We start from the raw sequence: 16,335 nt of genomic DNA, 5'->3' as shown, positions 1-16,335 counted from the left end.
AGCTGGAATGGAATGGAGGTTGGTAGGTAGAGGCGAATGTGAGGCCAAACAGAGGGTTACATCATCTTTTGTATTGTTAGTATTTTTATTTTTTTATTAAAAAATTTTTTTTAACGTTTATTTATTCTTGAGACAGAGAGAGACAGAGCATGAACAGGGGAGGGGCAGAGAGAGAGGGAGACACAGAATCTGAAACAGGCTCCAGGCTCTGAGCTGTCAGCACAGAGCCCGACGCAGGGCTCAAACTCAGGGACCGGGAGATCATGACCTGAGCCGAAGTCGGAAGCTTAACCGACCAAGCCACCCAGGCGCCCCGGGTATTGTTAGTATTTTTAAAAAGTGGGACACACTAGAGCAGAGGTTCATAACTTTGGCTACACACTGTAATCACCTGTTGGGCTTAAAAAAAAAAAAAATGTCGATGCACAGAATCCATCCCAAATCAGTAAATCAGAATCTCTAGAGGTGGGGCCCAGGTATAAGTTTTTTGTTTTTTGTTTTTTGTTTTTTTAGTTTATTTATTTTGAGAGAGAGCTAGCTGTGGGGAGCGGGGGGAGCAGAGACAGAGGAAGAGAGAGAGAATCCCAGGCGCTAAGAGTGCAGAGCCTTAAGCAGGGCTAGATCTCACCAACAGTGAGATCATGACGTGAGCTGAGATCAAGAGTCCCACGCTTAACCCACTGAGCCACGCAGGCACCCCCATCAGTATTTTTTTTAACTTAATTTTATTTATCCTCGCTCCCCACCAAAGCATTGCTTTCTCCCCAGTGCCTGGCATTATGTCCTCAATTCATGTGCGTTGTTGTGGAAAGTACTGCTGGCCTTTTACCAGATGATACAACAGAAACCACGTACGTATTGTAAAGTTCATGTAATCTTCGTGTGAAAAGGATTATAGTCCATTTACTTTACTTTCAAATAAGGTAACTCAAGCCCGAGGGGGGAACTAAATACCTAAGATCCCTCGGCCTCGGTAAGTGGCCAATCAGGACCAGAACCCAGTGTCCCAGCTCGCAGGTCAGAGCTGTCCTGCTTTTCAACACTCTTCATTTTGACCACTCCCCCAAACCCGTTCACCCATCAAGGCAGCCTGTTTAATAAATACCAAACCGTTTCCTCAATCACAAACTGCGGCCCCTTTCATCAAACCCGTAGTCACTCCCAAACCCGCCCCTGTCCCGGATCCATCCTATCCCCATCACCACCTCAAGCCCAGCCCCGGGAGTTGACCAGTGGGGCCTACCGTCCCTCACTGCGCTTGCGCCTCGCGGCTGGGGACTCTGTCGCCATAGCAACCAGAGACACGCGAATCGGCCTGAAGCAACAGGGGAGAGGAGTTCCGGGTACGGTTCCTTTTTTTTCTTTTTTGTATATGCTTTCCTTACCGCTTCCCGTGCCTGGTGCGTGAATTTGAGGGTCTGGTAAGAAAGCTCCATCGGCTACTGTATTAGGGCCGGAAAGGAGAAAAGGGCCAGTCACTGGGTTGACCAGTACTTCCAAGGAAAGCTGCTTGGGGGAACCTGACGCTTAACCAGCCCGCCCCTTTCAGGATTGGCCGGAGCCTAGACAGGTCAGCCAATCACTGGGCACCATTGGATTCTTTCTCGTGCCAATCAATGCTAAAATAAGCCCGTTTAAGCCAGAGCGTTTGCACCGCACTGACCAATCAAGAAATGGAGAGGGGATGATTGACAGGGCTTGGGGCGGGGCTTGAAATTGTTTCAGCTGGCTTAATTCTGTCTCTAAAATGCAAGTTACCAGGTTTGTGTACCAGAGTACTTGTCCTTGATTTCGGCAATTGTTGAGTTCTTTGTGACCCAATGTTTGCGTTCCCAAGACTACACTTTAACATCCATCTTTTCCAGGCCTCCTTCTCCCTCCCTTTTAAGGTAAAGGTTTGGAAGGAGCTTCCTGCTTTACTTTGAGATGCCTCCAAGTGGTCCTTTTAGACTGGAAGAATCTGCTGTGGACTTTGGCTGTCAGAGGCTTTCTGGGATGCAGAGTGTGCATCAACCTTTCCCTCCTCCCCCAACTCCCTCCACACCAGACCTAAGCTCACTCGAAGTGGACAAACATGGACTTGACATTTTCCTCTGCTTCATTTTCTTCTTTGTGTTAGCTACTTTGTGTCTTCGATATCTTTCCCTTCTGTCTCCCTTCCTGTTAATCCTATTCTAAACCATCCCTTCTTCCTTATCTTCGGGTTTCTTCTTCCATCCTCTGCCCATAGGATACAAAAATATTCAGATTTCCTCAGTCTAAAACACACACACACACATACACACACACACACACACACACACACACACCTTCTAATCTTATGATTGTTGAATTGAATCACCTCTCTCCCATCTACTTCATGCTTTTTTAATGTTTATTTATTTTTGAGACAGAGAGAGACAGAGCATGAGCTGAGGAGGGGGAGAGAGAGAGGGAGACACAGTATCCAAAGCAGCTCCAGGCTCTGAGCTGACGTGGGGCTCGAACTCATGAGCTGTGACATCATGACCTGAGCCCAAGTCGGTCGCTCAACCCTCTTCACTTTGTTACCTCCCATTCATTTCTCAACACATTCTGCCTCTACCCCTTTGAAGTTGTCCTTACTAGAGTCTTCAATAACTTCCTAATTAGGAAAGCCAATTATAGATTATTTTACACTCTATCTTATTTAAATTTAGCACCATTTGAAACTGTTGACCACTCTCCTTAGAAACACTAGTTATAATTTACTAAACATCTGTAGTACCAGACAATGCACTATGTGATTTACGTGGCTATCTAATTTAATCCTAACACCCCAGGGAGAAGTTATTACTACTCCCAATTTACAGTTGTGGAAATGGGCTCAAAGAGCCAAATTAGCCAATTCTAAGTTATCCAACAAGATAACGTTAGGATGCAAAACTAGGTCTCCTGACTAAAGCAGTGTGCCTCTCCACTACACCATGCTGCCACCCTCCCTGTCCAGGCTCACTTGTCATTCCCACCCCAACCCAGGCATACCCCACCCCACCGTCCAGCATACATGATTTATAAAGTACTGAACGGTTTCTTTTACTTGGAGGATCACTCCCACCTCATTTGCCCAATAAAACCCTATATTGCCTCCTAAGACTCAGCTCAGAAGTCACCTTCTAGGACAATTCAGTGGAGCTTTTTCTATCACTACAGTTACCCCAAGCAGAGTTTAGGCAGAGAGAAAATTGTTCCTGATTTCTTTACATACCTTTCATGCTGCTCTTATTACATTGTTTTGATGTGATTTTCATAAAATTAAAAACGTAACTCTTTAATATGAATGGACACGTCAAAGATTCCCCTTAAGTCCTTGAGGGAGCCAGTTAAATGAGAGGCAGTTTAAAGAGCATTTTGAGGGGCGCCTGGGTGGCGCAGTCGGTTAAGCGTCCGACTTCAGCCAGGTCACGATCTCGCGGTCCGTGAGTTCGAGCCCCGCATCGGGCTCTGGGCTGATGGCTCGGAGCCTGGAGCCTGTTTCCGGTTCTGTGTCTCCCTCTCTCTCTGCCCCTCCCCCGTTCATACTCTGTCTCTCTCTGTCCCAAAAATAAATAAACGTTAAAGAGCATTTTGAGGCACCAGATATTTGCAGGCACTTTAAGAAAACAAAGTTAGCATAAGATTGCTAGGTGAGATACAAAACTGGTTAATGTTCTACAGGGCAATACAACCACAGCCTTTGGAATTTTTTCTAAGAGACACAGATACATTCCTCTAGTTTTGGCCATTGACATTTAAATTTTAATTAAAATTAAATAAGGTTATCAATTCAATCCCTCAGTGACACTAGCCACATCTCCAGTGATTAGTTGTCACATGCAGCTAGAGGCTAATATATTGGGCAGCACGCAGATAGAACATTTCCATCATCACAGAAAGTCCTACTGGAGAGAGGTGGAACCTCTTAAACATTGTTCTAGTGTGACATTGAAAGGTCATAATACTCTGTTTTGCCTGATTTCCAAATTTAACATAATTTTTTCTAAAGAACCTCCTTCACATGACTACTGGCTTTCAAATGTTTCTAACCAAGACTCACATTAAGAAATTCATTTTGATCAACTAATATTTGACAAGTGAGCTGAGAATGCTCTAGGGGGGAAGGATAGTCTCTTCAATAAAAGATGTTGGGAAAATTAGATAGTCACATGCACAAGAATGAGACTGGACCCCTATCTTACAGCACTTACAAAAATTAACTTGAAATGGATTAAAAACTTAAACATAAGACCTGAGACCATAAAACTCCTAGAAGAAAATGTAAGAAAAAGCTCCTTAATATCCATCTTGACAATGATTTTTTTTGGATATGACACTAAAGCACAAGCAACAAAAACAAAAATCAACAAGTGGGCCTACATCAAACTAAAAAGCTGCTTCACAACAAAAGAAACTATCAACAAAATGAAAAGACAACCTATGGAACAGAAGAAAATATTTGCAAACCATCTTTCTGATAAGGGGTCTGTCTCCAAAGTATACAAGAAACTTACACAACTCAACAGCAAAAGAAACCCAAACAATCCGATTTAAAAAATGGAAGAGCTACAAAGGAACAACGAGTACATGAAAACATGCTCGACATCTCTAATCATCAGGGAAATGCAAATCGTAAGCACAATGAGATATCACCTTACACCTGACTATAAGAATGACTATTATTAAAAAGCCAGGAGATAACAAATGCTGGCAAGGATATGAAGAGGGAACCCTTGTGCCTTGCTGGTAGCAGTATAAAATGGCACAGCCACTATGGAAAACAGCCTGGAGATTCCTTTAAAAGTTAAAAACAGAACTACCATTTGATCTTGCAATTGCACTTCTGGATACATATCCAAAAGAAATGCAATCACCCTCTTGAAGAGATATCTGTACCCTCAAGTTCATTGCAGCATTATTTACAATAGCCAAGACATGGAAACAACCTGGGAATCTAGATGACTAGAGAAATACATCTCTAAAGTGCTGAAAGAAAAAAAAATACCACGAACTTAGAATTCTATATGCAGTGAAAATACTCTTCAGAAATTTAAGGTGACATTGAAAAGATGACCGCCAAGAGCTGAGAGGTCAGAAGGGAGGCTATGGAAGTAGTGTAGATGAAGAATAATGGGGCAGGGACTGTAAGGACGAAGAGGGGAGATTCTCAGATGAGGTCTTTGGACATCGCCTGACCACAGAGTTATGCCCAGAGTGGTGTCCCAGATGATCCAAACTCTTCATCTTGACATGTATGTCCCTCCCCAGTCTCATCTCACCATGTCTTAAAATTAGTTTTCATTAAAGCCACCACTTTAGGGGAGCCTGGGTGGCTCAGCCAGTTAAGTGTGGACTCTTGGTTTCAGCTCAGGTAACAGTCTCATGGTTTGTGAGATCGAGCCCCGCATCAGGCTCTACGCTGACAGAGCGGAGCCTGCTTGGGCTTTTCTCTCTCTCCTCTGTCTCTCTGCCTTTCTCTCTCAAAAAAATAAACATCTTTAAAAAAAAAAAAAAACCACCACTTAAAAAGAAAAAGCAAACACCTAAGTTTTCCCTTTGAGTAAGGAACTCAGGGGCGCCTTGGCTGGCTCAGCTGGTAGAACATGCAACTCTTGATCTTAGGGATGTGAATTCAAGCCCCACATTGGGCATAGAATTTACTTAAAAGAAAAAAAAAAAGAAAGAACGCAACTTTTCTCACTGAAGTTCTCTGCTAGCTAGATTTGTTGCGCTAGGGCGGCATTTCTCAAACTTGCCCCTATTGACATTTGGGGAAAGATCATTGTTGTGGGGGACTGACCTGTGCAGACTAGGATGTTTGGTAGCACCCCTGGCCTCTCTCCACTAGTCACCAGTAGCGTTTCCCAAAATTGTGACAACCAAAAATGTCTCCACGCCTTTCCAAATGCCAAATGTCCCCTGGGGAGTAAACTCATCCCTAGATTAGAACCTAGGATGTACACATAGGCATGCACACCTTCCCTCCCCAACCCAGATAAATTAAAAGAAAAAAATAAGAGCAAAATTCTGTTCAACAGATAATTTTTTTTCTTTTTTTAAAAAGTTTTGTTCCCGTATAGTTAACATAGAGTGTTCTGTTATTTTCAGGCGTACAATGTAGTGACTCAACAGTCCTACACATTACTCAGTGCTCATCAAGGTAAGTGTACCCTTAATCCCCTCCAGCTATTTCCCCCATCCCCTCTGTTCAACAGGTCATTTTATCTTCACTTCTGGAAGATGTTTCCATGTCCCATCCCATGCCCTCCTCCTCTTGGGGCCACATGAACCTCTTCCACTGCTGACCCTTGGGCCTCGTTTTCTTTTCCATTCTCTTTAACATGGGCACACTTTTGGGAGTGTCAGGCAAGATCAGAACAATCTTGCTATCCCGGGTGTATGCCTCCAGCTGTGCCATTTGTCATCTCCATAGGGGACTGTGATATTGGACATCTGGCAGTTCCCATTGTCCTCTGCCTCTGAGTTTCCCACAATACACTGCAACGGTGTTTGTCTCTCGTGTTGTGGCCTTCAGCATCATGTAGGACTTTGACCGACACACTGTTAGACAACTCAACGGGAAGTGAGTGTGGCCCAGCGTCCTCTTCCTTTCTGGTGCAATGGTAACTCCAGGGACTGTGACGGTGTGAGGTGAGCGAATGGTCGGTTCCAGGCTCTCAGAACCAAGTTTTTTAAGGTGTCAATTAGCTTCCTAACCTGTTAATGCCTACAGAGAAAAAGAAAAATTCTCCTTTTTCTTAGAAAAACTTATTTTGGGGGCGGCTGGGCGGCTCAGTAGGTGAAGCATCGGACTTCAGCTCAGGTCACGATCTCACGGTTTGTGAGTTCAAGCCCCACAACGGGCTCTCTGCTGTCAGTGTGGAGCCAGTTTCGGATCCTCTATCCCCTCTGTCTTTCTCTTTTAAAAATAAAATATTGGGGGAAACAAGAAAAACTTATTTTCCCTCCTTTTATACATCACATTAATATTTCTTATGCTTGTGTTTTGAACAGTTTAAATACTGGGGTGCCTGGGTGGCTCAGTCGGTTAAGCGTCTGATCTCGGCTCAGGTCATGATCTCACGGTCCATGGGTTCGAGCCCCGGGTCGGGCTCTGTGCTGACCGCTCAGAGCCTGGAGCCTGTTTCAGTCTATGTCTCCCTCTCTCTCTGCCCGCCCCCGCCCTGCTCATGCTCTGTCTCAAAAATAAATAAAACATTAAAAAAATTTTTTTAACGGTTTAAATACTTACCAAAGTAACAAAATTGTGTCTGATGCACACATTGTGTCATTTGATGTATATGAGACAGAGCTCAAGCTTTACCACTTGTTTCACAAGGCATATTATTTTCTCAAGTATTCAAAACATGGGGCGCCTGGGTGGCTCAGTTGGTTAAGCTTCCGCCTTTGGCTCAGGTCATGATCTCATGGGTCATGAGTTCGAGCCCCTCGTAGGGCTCTGTGCTGACAGCTCAAAGTCTGGAGCCTGCTTTGGATTCTGTGTCTCCCTCTCTCTCTGTCCCCCCACTCTCAAAAATAAGTAAACATTAAAAAAGTAAAGTATTCAAAACACAGTCCAACTTCAGTGAGAGAAAACAAGTTATTCCTCTCTCTCACACAGCAAGGATGTTATATAAAGTGAATTCTGAATGTTTTTCAATCATAAACTTTGATTTATTGTTTACTCTCTTCAAATCATACCTTAATCCATCAATCCCTACCAATTTCTCTCCCCTAGCCTCTCCCCCAAATGAACACTGGATTTCTGTACTCACAACTTCACTTGTGTCAAACCGCCCTCCACGGGACTTCTCTAGACGTGCAAGAATGAGGGGAGGTTTTTCAAGAATGACCAGAAATATACCTGCCTCACTGCAAACGCGGTGACAGTCAACTATAAGTCACCTCTGAATATATGTCGTTAAAACTCCACATTTTACGTTGCTAAAAAAATCCTGCCATTCTTTCAAAACTGTCAACTCCGTCAATGGGAAGAGAAAACGTTTTAATCATACAGACATTCCGTGTCGATAGAAATCTCCCTCTGCCAAAGATTGTTGAAATGCAAGAATAAAACTTTTTCTGGATCTTATCCAAAAACAGAATGAAATCTGGGTTTTGCCCCATCACGGAGATCAGGCTCATTTTCTAATTCACCCCCAATAGTATTAAAATGTTTGCTCTGTTTTCCTAACTTCATCTCTACAACAGCCCCTCCCTCTGCCCTTCCTGCAGCCACAGGTAGCGGCTCAGCGCTCCTCTCCAGAGTCAGAGTTCAGAATGGCAACCTTTACTGCTCTGTGATACTGGCAACAGTATTGGACCTGCCCAAGTGCTGTCTCCTCATCTGTAAGATGGGAATAGTAATACCCTCTCATAGTATTGTAAGAATTAAATGAGACCATGCCTGGGAAAGACTGTCTTAGTCAAGTTTCTTTGATCAAGAGGTTGTTTACTTTTCTGCTTTTAGGATGAGTCATCAACAAAACAAAGAGGCTTACCCACATTCATTTTAAAAACGAAGGGACTGGATTTCATGGGAAGGATAGAGGGGTAACTATGTCTTTAAGCCAAGAAAATATTGACCAACAAGTCCAGAAAGGGCAGATACCAGTGCAGCTTCAGGGACCTCAACAGCTGTTCCCATCATTCAAAACTGTCCTGCCATTAACGTGACTCATCTTCAAACTTCTTTAGCCTGTGCGTCTCTCAGCACAAATTTTCAAGACAAAGAATCTGATTGCTTCCTCCTGGCTAACAGATGAGCTTTTCTCACCCAGCGTTTGATCCAGATCCAATTAGCTGTGACTAGGGAGGAAGATTTCATGTCACAGATAGATTCTCAGGGCCTACGATAAGGGAGGGAGGCCGATGCGCACCCCAAAAGTATGTGGTCCTCGTGTTTGGAAATGCCCGGTACATAATGCGTGCTTACTGAGCCTTAGCTATTGTTATTGTTGACAGAGTACCCTGTAATTTTCCCCTTCTATGTGTTTGATTATATCTTTAAAAAAAAATTTTTTTTAACATTTATTTATTTTTGAGAGACAGAGCATGAGTGAGGGAGGGGCAAAGAGAGAAGGAGACACAGAATCTGAAGCAGGCTCCAGGCTCTGAGCTCTCAGCACAGAGCCTGACGTGGGGCTTTAGCCCATGAACCGTGAGATCATGTCCTGAGCCGAAGTCGGATGCTTAACCAACTGAGCCACCCAGGCACCCTAGATTACACCTTTAAACAAAAAACAAAACAAAACAAAACAAAACAAAACAAAACACTAAAGTGTCATTCCTCTCCTTTTTGAATGAAAAAGAAATCTCTCATTTATTTGTTCATCCAAAAAACATGTCATACTTAACGAGTCAAAAATATTCTCAGCACCAAGGATATGGCAGAGAGCAAGGTCCCCACTTTCGTGGAACTTATATTCTAGTGGAAGCTGGGGACTCTGGGAATAACTATATCCAGAAACCATGAATTAATATAATTTGAGGTAGTGAGAAGCTCCAAAAGAAAAATAAAACCGTTTGAGGGGATAAATAATGATAGTGGAGGAAGAATAAGATCTTAAGAGCTAAATGTCGGAGATAAAGCAAGGACCCGTGGACTGCGGTATGGAGTTGAATTTTTATTTTTAGAGTGATTAAACCCACTGAAAGGTTTTGCATGGGGAGATGGTAGATCAGATATATATTTATAAAATATCATTCTGGCTAGCATGTGGAGAATAATCGTGGAACAAGACAGAAAGCAAGGAAATGAGACGGGAGGCTACCGTGGTCATTCAGGAACAGCAAATTAGTAAAGAATGATCAGATTTAGGATCTGTTTTGTTTTGGTATGAAATGTTTCAAGCACACAAATATAGAGAAAAGTAGATTGGTATATCCACCTTCTGGGTCTGTCATATCTTAACACTGTGCCATATTTGCTTCAGGTCCTTTTTTTTTTTTTTTTTTTTTTTTAATTTTTATTTACTTATTTTTGAGTGGGTAGAGGGGCAGAGAGAAAGGGAGAGAGAGAATCCCAAGTAGGCTCTGAGCTGTTAGCACAGAGCCCAAGGTGGGGCTCGATCTCTCAAACTATGAGATCATGACCTGAGCTGAAATCTGGAGTTGGACACTTAACCAACCCAGCAACCAAGCTCTCATGCCTTTTTTTTTTTTTTTTAACAAAAAACTTTATAAATACAGTACAATCCCCCAGAATGCCCCCACAGATCCCATTCCTTTCTCAGAGGCCCCAACTGTCCTGGTTTTGGTATTCATCATTCACATGTTTGTTTCTGAACTTCTATCACATATGTGTATATCCATAAATATATACCATTGTTTCAAATTTCGGAAAATTTGTAGAAAGGATATATAACTTTTCCCACCTTGATTTTTTCATTTCATAGTTTTTGAAATTTGTCCATTTATTATATGTAACTCTGGCTTATTCATTTTTCTTTTTATACTATACACATAGCATTCTTTTTCAGGAATATAGCACAATGTATATATCCACTCTCTTCTTGATGGAGATAAGTTGTTTTCAAGATTTCATTATTACAAACAGTGTTTATTACAACACACTTGTACATGGGGTGCCTGGGTGGCTCAGTCAGTTAAGTGTTCGACTTTGGCTCGGGTCATGATCTCGCAGTTTATGAATTCGAGCCCCTCATCGGGCTCTGTGCTGACAGCTCAGAGCCTGAGCCTGAGCCTGAGCCTGCTTCGGATTCTGTCTCCCTCCATCTCTGCCCCTCCTCCACTCATGCTCTGTCTCTCTCTCTCAAAAATAAAAATACACATTAAGAAAAAGAAAGAAACACTCTTGTACATATCTCCTACTGTGCCTGTGCGGGTGTAAGAGATTCTCTAGGTGGGTGCTTCCTAGCCTTTTTCAGGTCACAGCACACAAAGAAAATGATAAAACTTCTGTGGCATGTTGATAATTTGGAGGGGATTTAGAACACCTATTATGGGCCTTGGTAAAAAACAAACAAACAAAAAACAAGCTCATTACTTTTTTCTTATAATTATGAGAAAAAATGGAATAGTAAAGTGCTATGGAAACTGTGAAATATTAAACTTATATAAAACTTAAAAAAATTTTTTCAAAAGTTTTAATGAAAAGCTTGAGAGAACTTCCATAAGCAGATTTAGTGCTTGAAATGTCTATACTTCCTGATCAAGACATTTTAACGACAATGTCTTCAAATTCTTATAGATACATCTGAAAATAAATTTTACACTTTTACCATTGTTTAAAGGTTGAAATTGTTAGCAAACTGGTGCAGCCACTGTAGAACACAGAATGGAGCTCCCTTGAAAATTAAAAATAGACCTGTGATCCAGTAATCACGTTACTGGGTATATACCTAAAGAACACAAAAACACTAATTTGAAGGGATATGCACAGTCCTATGTTTATTGCAGCTTTATTTACAATAGCCAAATTATGGAAGCAACCTGTGTCCATCAGTACATGAATAATAGGTAAAGATGATGTGGTATAGGCCACCTGGGTGGCCTCGGTTGAACATCCCACTCTTGATTTTGGCTCAGGTTGTGATCTTGAGGTTCATGGGATCCAGCATGGAGCCTGTTTCGGATTCTCTGTCTCCCTGTCTCTCTGCCCCTCCCCCACTTGTGCTCACTCTCTCTCTCTCTCTCTCTCTCTCAAAATAAATAAATATTTAAAAAAAAGACAATGTGGTGTATACACACACACACACACACACACACACACACACACAGGAATATTACTCAGCCATTAAAAAATGAAATCCTGCCATTTGCAAAATAATGGACAGAGCTAGAAAGTATAATGCTAAGTGAAATAAGTCAGAGAAAGACAAATACCATATGTGGAATTTAAGAAACAAAACAAATGAGCAAAGGGGGAAAAAAAGAGGCAAACCAAGAAACAGACTCTTAACTATAGAGAAGAAACTGATGGTTACCAGAAGAGAGGTGGCCATGAGCGGGCCAAATAGGTGATGGAGATTAAAGAGTACGCTTGCTGGGCGCCTGGGTGGCTCAGTCAGTTACGCATCTGACTTTGGCTCGGGTCATGCTCTCACTGTTTGTAAGTTTAAGCCCCGCGTGGGGCTCTGGGCTGACAGCTTGCTCAGAGCCTGCAGCCTACTTCAGATTTCTGTGTAAACATCTCCTTCTGCCCCATACCCCCCACTTGTGAGCACTTTCTCTCTCTCCATCCCTCCCTCTTTCTCTCAAAAATAAATATTTACAAAAAATAAAGAGTACACTTGTGATGAGCACTGAGTAATGTATAGAGCCCCGCTTCTCTCTCTCTCTCTCTCTCTGTGCCTCATGGGATTCTCTCTCTCTCTCTCTGCCCCTCGCTCACTTGTGCCCTGTCTCTCAAAAAAAAAAAAAAAAAAATCTAATACCCCCCAGGGTGCCGGGATGGCTCAGTGGGTTAAGCATCTGACTCTTGATTTCGGCTCAGGTCATGATCTCACGGATTCGTGAGTTCAAGCTCCACATCGGGCTCTGTGCTCACAGTGTGGAGCCTGCTTGGGATTCTCTCTCTCCCTCTCTCTCTCTCTGCCCTCCCTCACCTGCACACACCCACACTCTCTCTCTCACAATAAATTAATAAACATTAAAAAAATCTAATGCCCCCCAAAATAAAATAACAAAAATAAAAGTCTAATAACCATTTTATTTTCTATCATTGGAAAATACAATTTTGAATGATAAACATTTTATCATTACAATATGATTTATCATTTTATGATCAACAAAATAGGCTTTACATTCTAGCTGTGCTTATAGTATAGAAAATTCACATATACCCAGTTCCCTTATTATTAACACCTCATATTAATGTGGTATATATGTCACAATTAATAAACAAATAATAGTACATTATTATTAACTAAAATTCATACTTTATACAGATTACCTTAGTTCTTGCCTAATGTCCTTCTGTAGCAGGATCTCAGCCACATTATATTTAGTTGTTATATCACCTTAGGTTCATCTTGGCTGTGATTGTTTCTGACTTTCCTTGTTTTTTGATTACCTTGAAACTTTTAAGGAGTATTGATCAGGTACTTTGGAGAATATCTCATAAGTGAGATTTGTCTGATGTTTTTCTTTTTTTTTTTTTTGAAAAATTTTTAACGTTTATTCATTTTTGAGAGACAGAGAGTGACAGAGTGTGAGCAGGGGAGGGGCAGAGAGGGAGATACAGAATCCAAAGCAGGCTCCAGTCTCTGAGCTGTCAACACAGAGCCTGAGGTGGGGCTCAAACCCATGAACCATGAGATCATGACCTGAGCCGAAGTTGGACGCTTAACTGACTGAGCCACCCAGGAGCCCCTGATGTTTTTCTCTTAATTAAACTGGGGTTATAGGTTTTTGAGAGGAAGACCACAGAGGTAAATTTCCATTCTCATGATATCATATCAAGGGTGCATACTATGATCATAACTTACCGTATCTCATCAGAACTGGGGAGGCGATAAAAAACTGTCTCATGACAGTCTCTGTGATACAGAAGCAACTGAGAAACAGACTTGTAGCAGCTCCTCACAAATCTCCATGTTGGTTTTTAGTCATTTGATCCTGTTTTCTGGCATGTCTGGTAATTTCTGAGCACATGTCAAGCATTGTGTATAAATTATATATTAGTTTTCCCCTTCATTAGTTTCTTCTTATGTTTAGTATGTCTTTCTTCTTACTTTCCTTGGATATTTTTCTGTTCTCTTATTTAAAGTTGTTCAGGTCAACTGACCACAGCTTTTTATCCCTAACTGTAAATTTAAGGTTAAATTTCTCTATAACTGTAGTTATAGGTACACCTCAGGGTTTTTTTTTTTTTTTTTTTTTTTTTAATTTACATCCAAGTTAGTTAGCATATAGTGCTATAATGATTTCAGGAGTAGATTCCAGTGATTCATCCTCCATGTATAACACCCAGTGCTCATCCCACCAAGTGTCTTCCTTAATGCCCCTTACCCATTTAGCCCCTCCCCCCTCCCACGACCCAAGCAACCCTGTTTGTTCTCTGTATTTCAGAGTCTCTTATGTTTTGTCCCCCTCTCTGTTTTTATATTCTTTTTGCTTCCCTTCCCTTATGTTCATCTGTTTTGTATCTTAAATTCCACATGAGTGAAGTCATATGATATTTGTCTTTCTCTGACTTATTTCGCATAGCATAATACCATCTAGTTCCATCCATGTTGTTGCAAATGGCAAGATTTCATTCTTTTTGATTGCCGAGAATACTCCATTACGTATATATACCACATCTTCTTTATGCATTCATCTATCGATGGACATTTGGGCTCTTTCCATACTTTGGCTGTTGTCAATAGCACTGCTATAAACATTGGGGAACATGGCCCCTTCGAAACGGCACACCTGTATCCGTTGGATAAATACCTAGTAGTGCAGTTGCTGGGTCGTAGGGTAGTTCTATTTTTAACTTTCTAAGGAGCCTCCATACTGTTTTCCAGAGTGGCTGCACCAGTTTGCGTTCCCACCAGCAGTGCGAAAGGGTTCCTCTTTCTCTGCATCCTCGCCAACATCTGTTGCCTGAGTTGTTAATTTTAGCCATTCTGACTGGTGTGAGGTGGTATCTCATTGTGGTTTTGATCTGTATTTCCCTGATGATGAGTGATGTTGAGCATTTTTTCATGTGTCTGTTTGCTATCTGGATGTCTTCTTTGGAAAGTGTCTATTCATGTCTTTTGCCCATTTCTTCAATGAATTTTTTTTGGGGGGGTTGTTGAGTTTGATAAGTTCTTTATAGATTTTAGAGACTAACCCTTAATCTGATAGGTCATTTGCAAATATTCTCTCCCATTCCATTGGTTGCCTTTTAGTTTTGGTGATCAGAGATTTTGATATGTAGTATTTTCATTACCATTCAGGTAAATAGTTTAAAATTTTTCATAGTGATATTTCCTTTGACTCATAGGCTATTTAGAAGGGTATTTCTTCATTTCCAAAAATGTGGCAATTTTCTAGTTATCTCTTACTGAGTTTTAGCTTAATTGTGCATAAGTCATAATCTGTATGATTCCAATCCTTTTAAATTTAGTGAAAATCAACAACAAAAAAACCCAAACAACCTGATTTTAAAAATTGGTAAAGGTTTTGAGTAGACATTTCTTCAAAGAAGATATACATGTGGCCCATAAGCACATGAAAAAGTACTTACATTAGTAATCATTAGGGAAATGCAAATCAAAACCATAAGATATCAGCTTGCTCCTATTAAGATGGCTACTATTAAAAAAATAAAAACCAGAAAATAACAAGTGTTGATGTCGATGTGGAACATTTGAACCCTTGTGCACTGCTGGTGAAAATGTAAAATGGTGCAGCCACTGTTGAAAACGGAATGGCAGTTCCTCAAAATGTAAAAACAGAATTACCATATGACTCAGCAATTCCACTTCTGGGTATATCCTGAAAAGAACTGAAAGCAGGGTCTCAAAGAGATATTTCTATACCCATGTTCATAGCAGCATTATTCACAATAGCCAAAAGGTGGAAGCAACTTTCTATGAACGGAATGTCTGCATTCCCCCCCCCCCGCCCCGACCCCCCCCCCCCGACCCCAAACCCATCTGTGTTAAAGCCCAGTTCCCAATTTGATGGTAGTTGGAGATGGGGCCTTTAGGAGGTAACTGGGTTTAGCTGAGGTCACGAGAGTGAAAGCTCTAAGATGGGATTAATGCCCTTATGAGAAGATGAAGAGACCACAGCTCTTTCTACTGTGTAAGAATACAGCAAGAAGGCAGCTATCTGTAAACTAGGAAGCAGGCCCTCATCAGACACTAAATCTGCTGGCACCTTGATCTTGAACTTCCCAGCCTCCAGAACTGTGTATGTGTGGGGGGAAGTTGTTGTTCAAGCTACCGGGTGTGTGAGATTTTGTTTTGGTAGCCCAGGCTAAGACACAACCTGTGTTGACATATAAACAAAATATTGTATATACATACAATGGAATATTATTCAGCTTTAAAAAGGAAGAGTATTCTGTCCTATGCTACAACATCGTTGAACTCTGAAGACATTACGCTGAGGAAAATAAGCCAGTCACAGACACAAAGGCCCTATAATTCCACTTACATGAGGTACCAGGAGCAGCCAAATTCATGGGGAAAGCAGTATGGTGGTGGCCAGGGGCCAGGGGCAGAGGAAAATGGGGAGTTATTTTTAGATGAGTTTTGGTTTGGAAAGACAAAGAGTTCTGCAGATGGATGGTGGCGATGGTTACGCAACAGCGGCTATTCTTTATTTTTTTATTAAAAAATTTTATTTTAATGTTTATTTTTGAGAGAGACACTGAGAGTGGGGGGGGGGAAGGGCAGA

The 16,335-nt window shown here is 41.6% G+C and overlaps 1 protein-coding gene across 2 annotated transcripts in view; it reads right to left on the bottom strand.

Annotated features, from left to right (window-relative positions):
- The window catches only part of KATNAL2 (katanin catalytic subunit A1 like 2), a 68,370-nt gene extending 66,820 nt beyond the window's left edge, over window positions 1–1,550 (bottom strand). The window contains exon 1 of one of the 2 annotated variants that reach the window (XM_045457672.1): window positions 1,386–1,550. In XM_045457672.1, coding sequence (XP_045313628.1) covers window positions 1,386–1,436 — 51 coding nt within the window. In that variant the 5' untranslated portion in view covers window positions 1,437–1,550. The remainder of the gene's footprint in view (window positions 1–1,385) is intronic. The other variant, XM_045457670.1, reaches the window with a different exon arrangement.
- Between the last annotated feature and the right edge of the window lie 14,785 nt (window positions 1,551–16,335).

The sequence above is a fragment of the Leopardus geoffroyi genome, chromosome D3, assembly GCF_018350155.1.
Source record: "Leopardus geoffroyi isolate Oge1 chromosome D3, O.geoffroyi_Oge1_pat1.0, whole genome shotgun sequence".
Taxonomy (NCBI): Eukaryota; Metazoa; Chordata; class Mammalia; order Carnivora; family Felidae; genus Leopardus; species Leopardus geoffroyi.
Note: the sequence above shows the minus strand (reverse complement) of the source record. Positions and strands in the feature narration are given on the sequence as shown.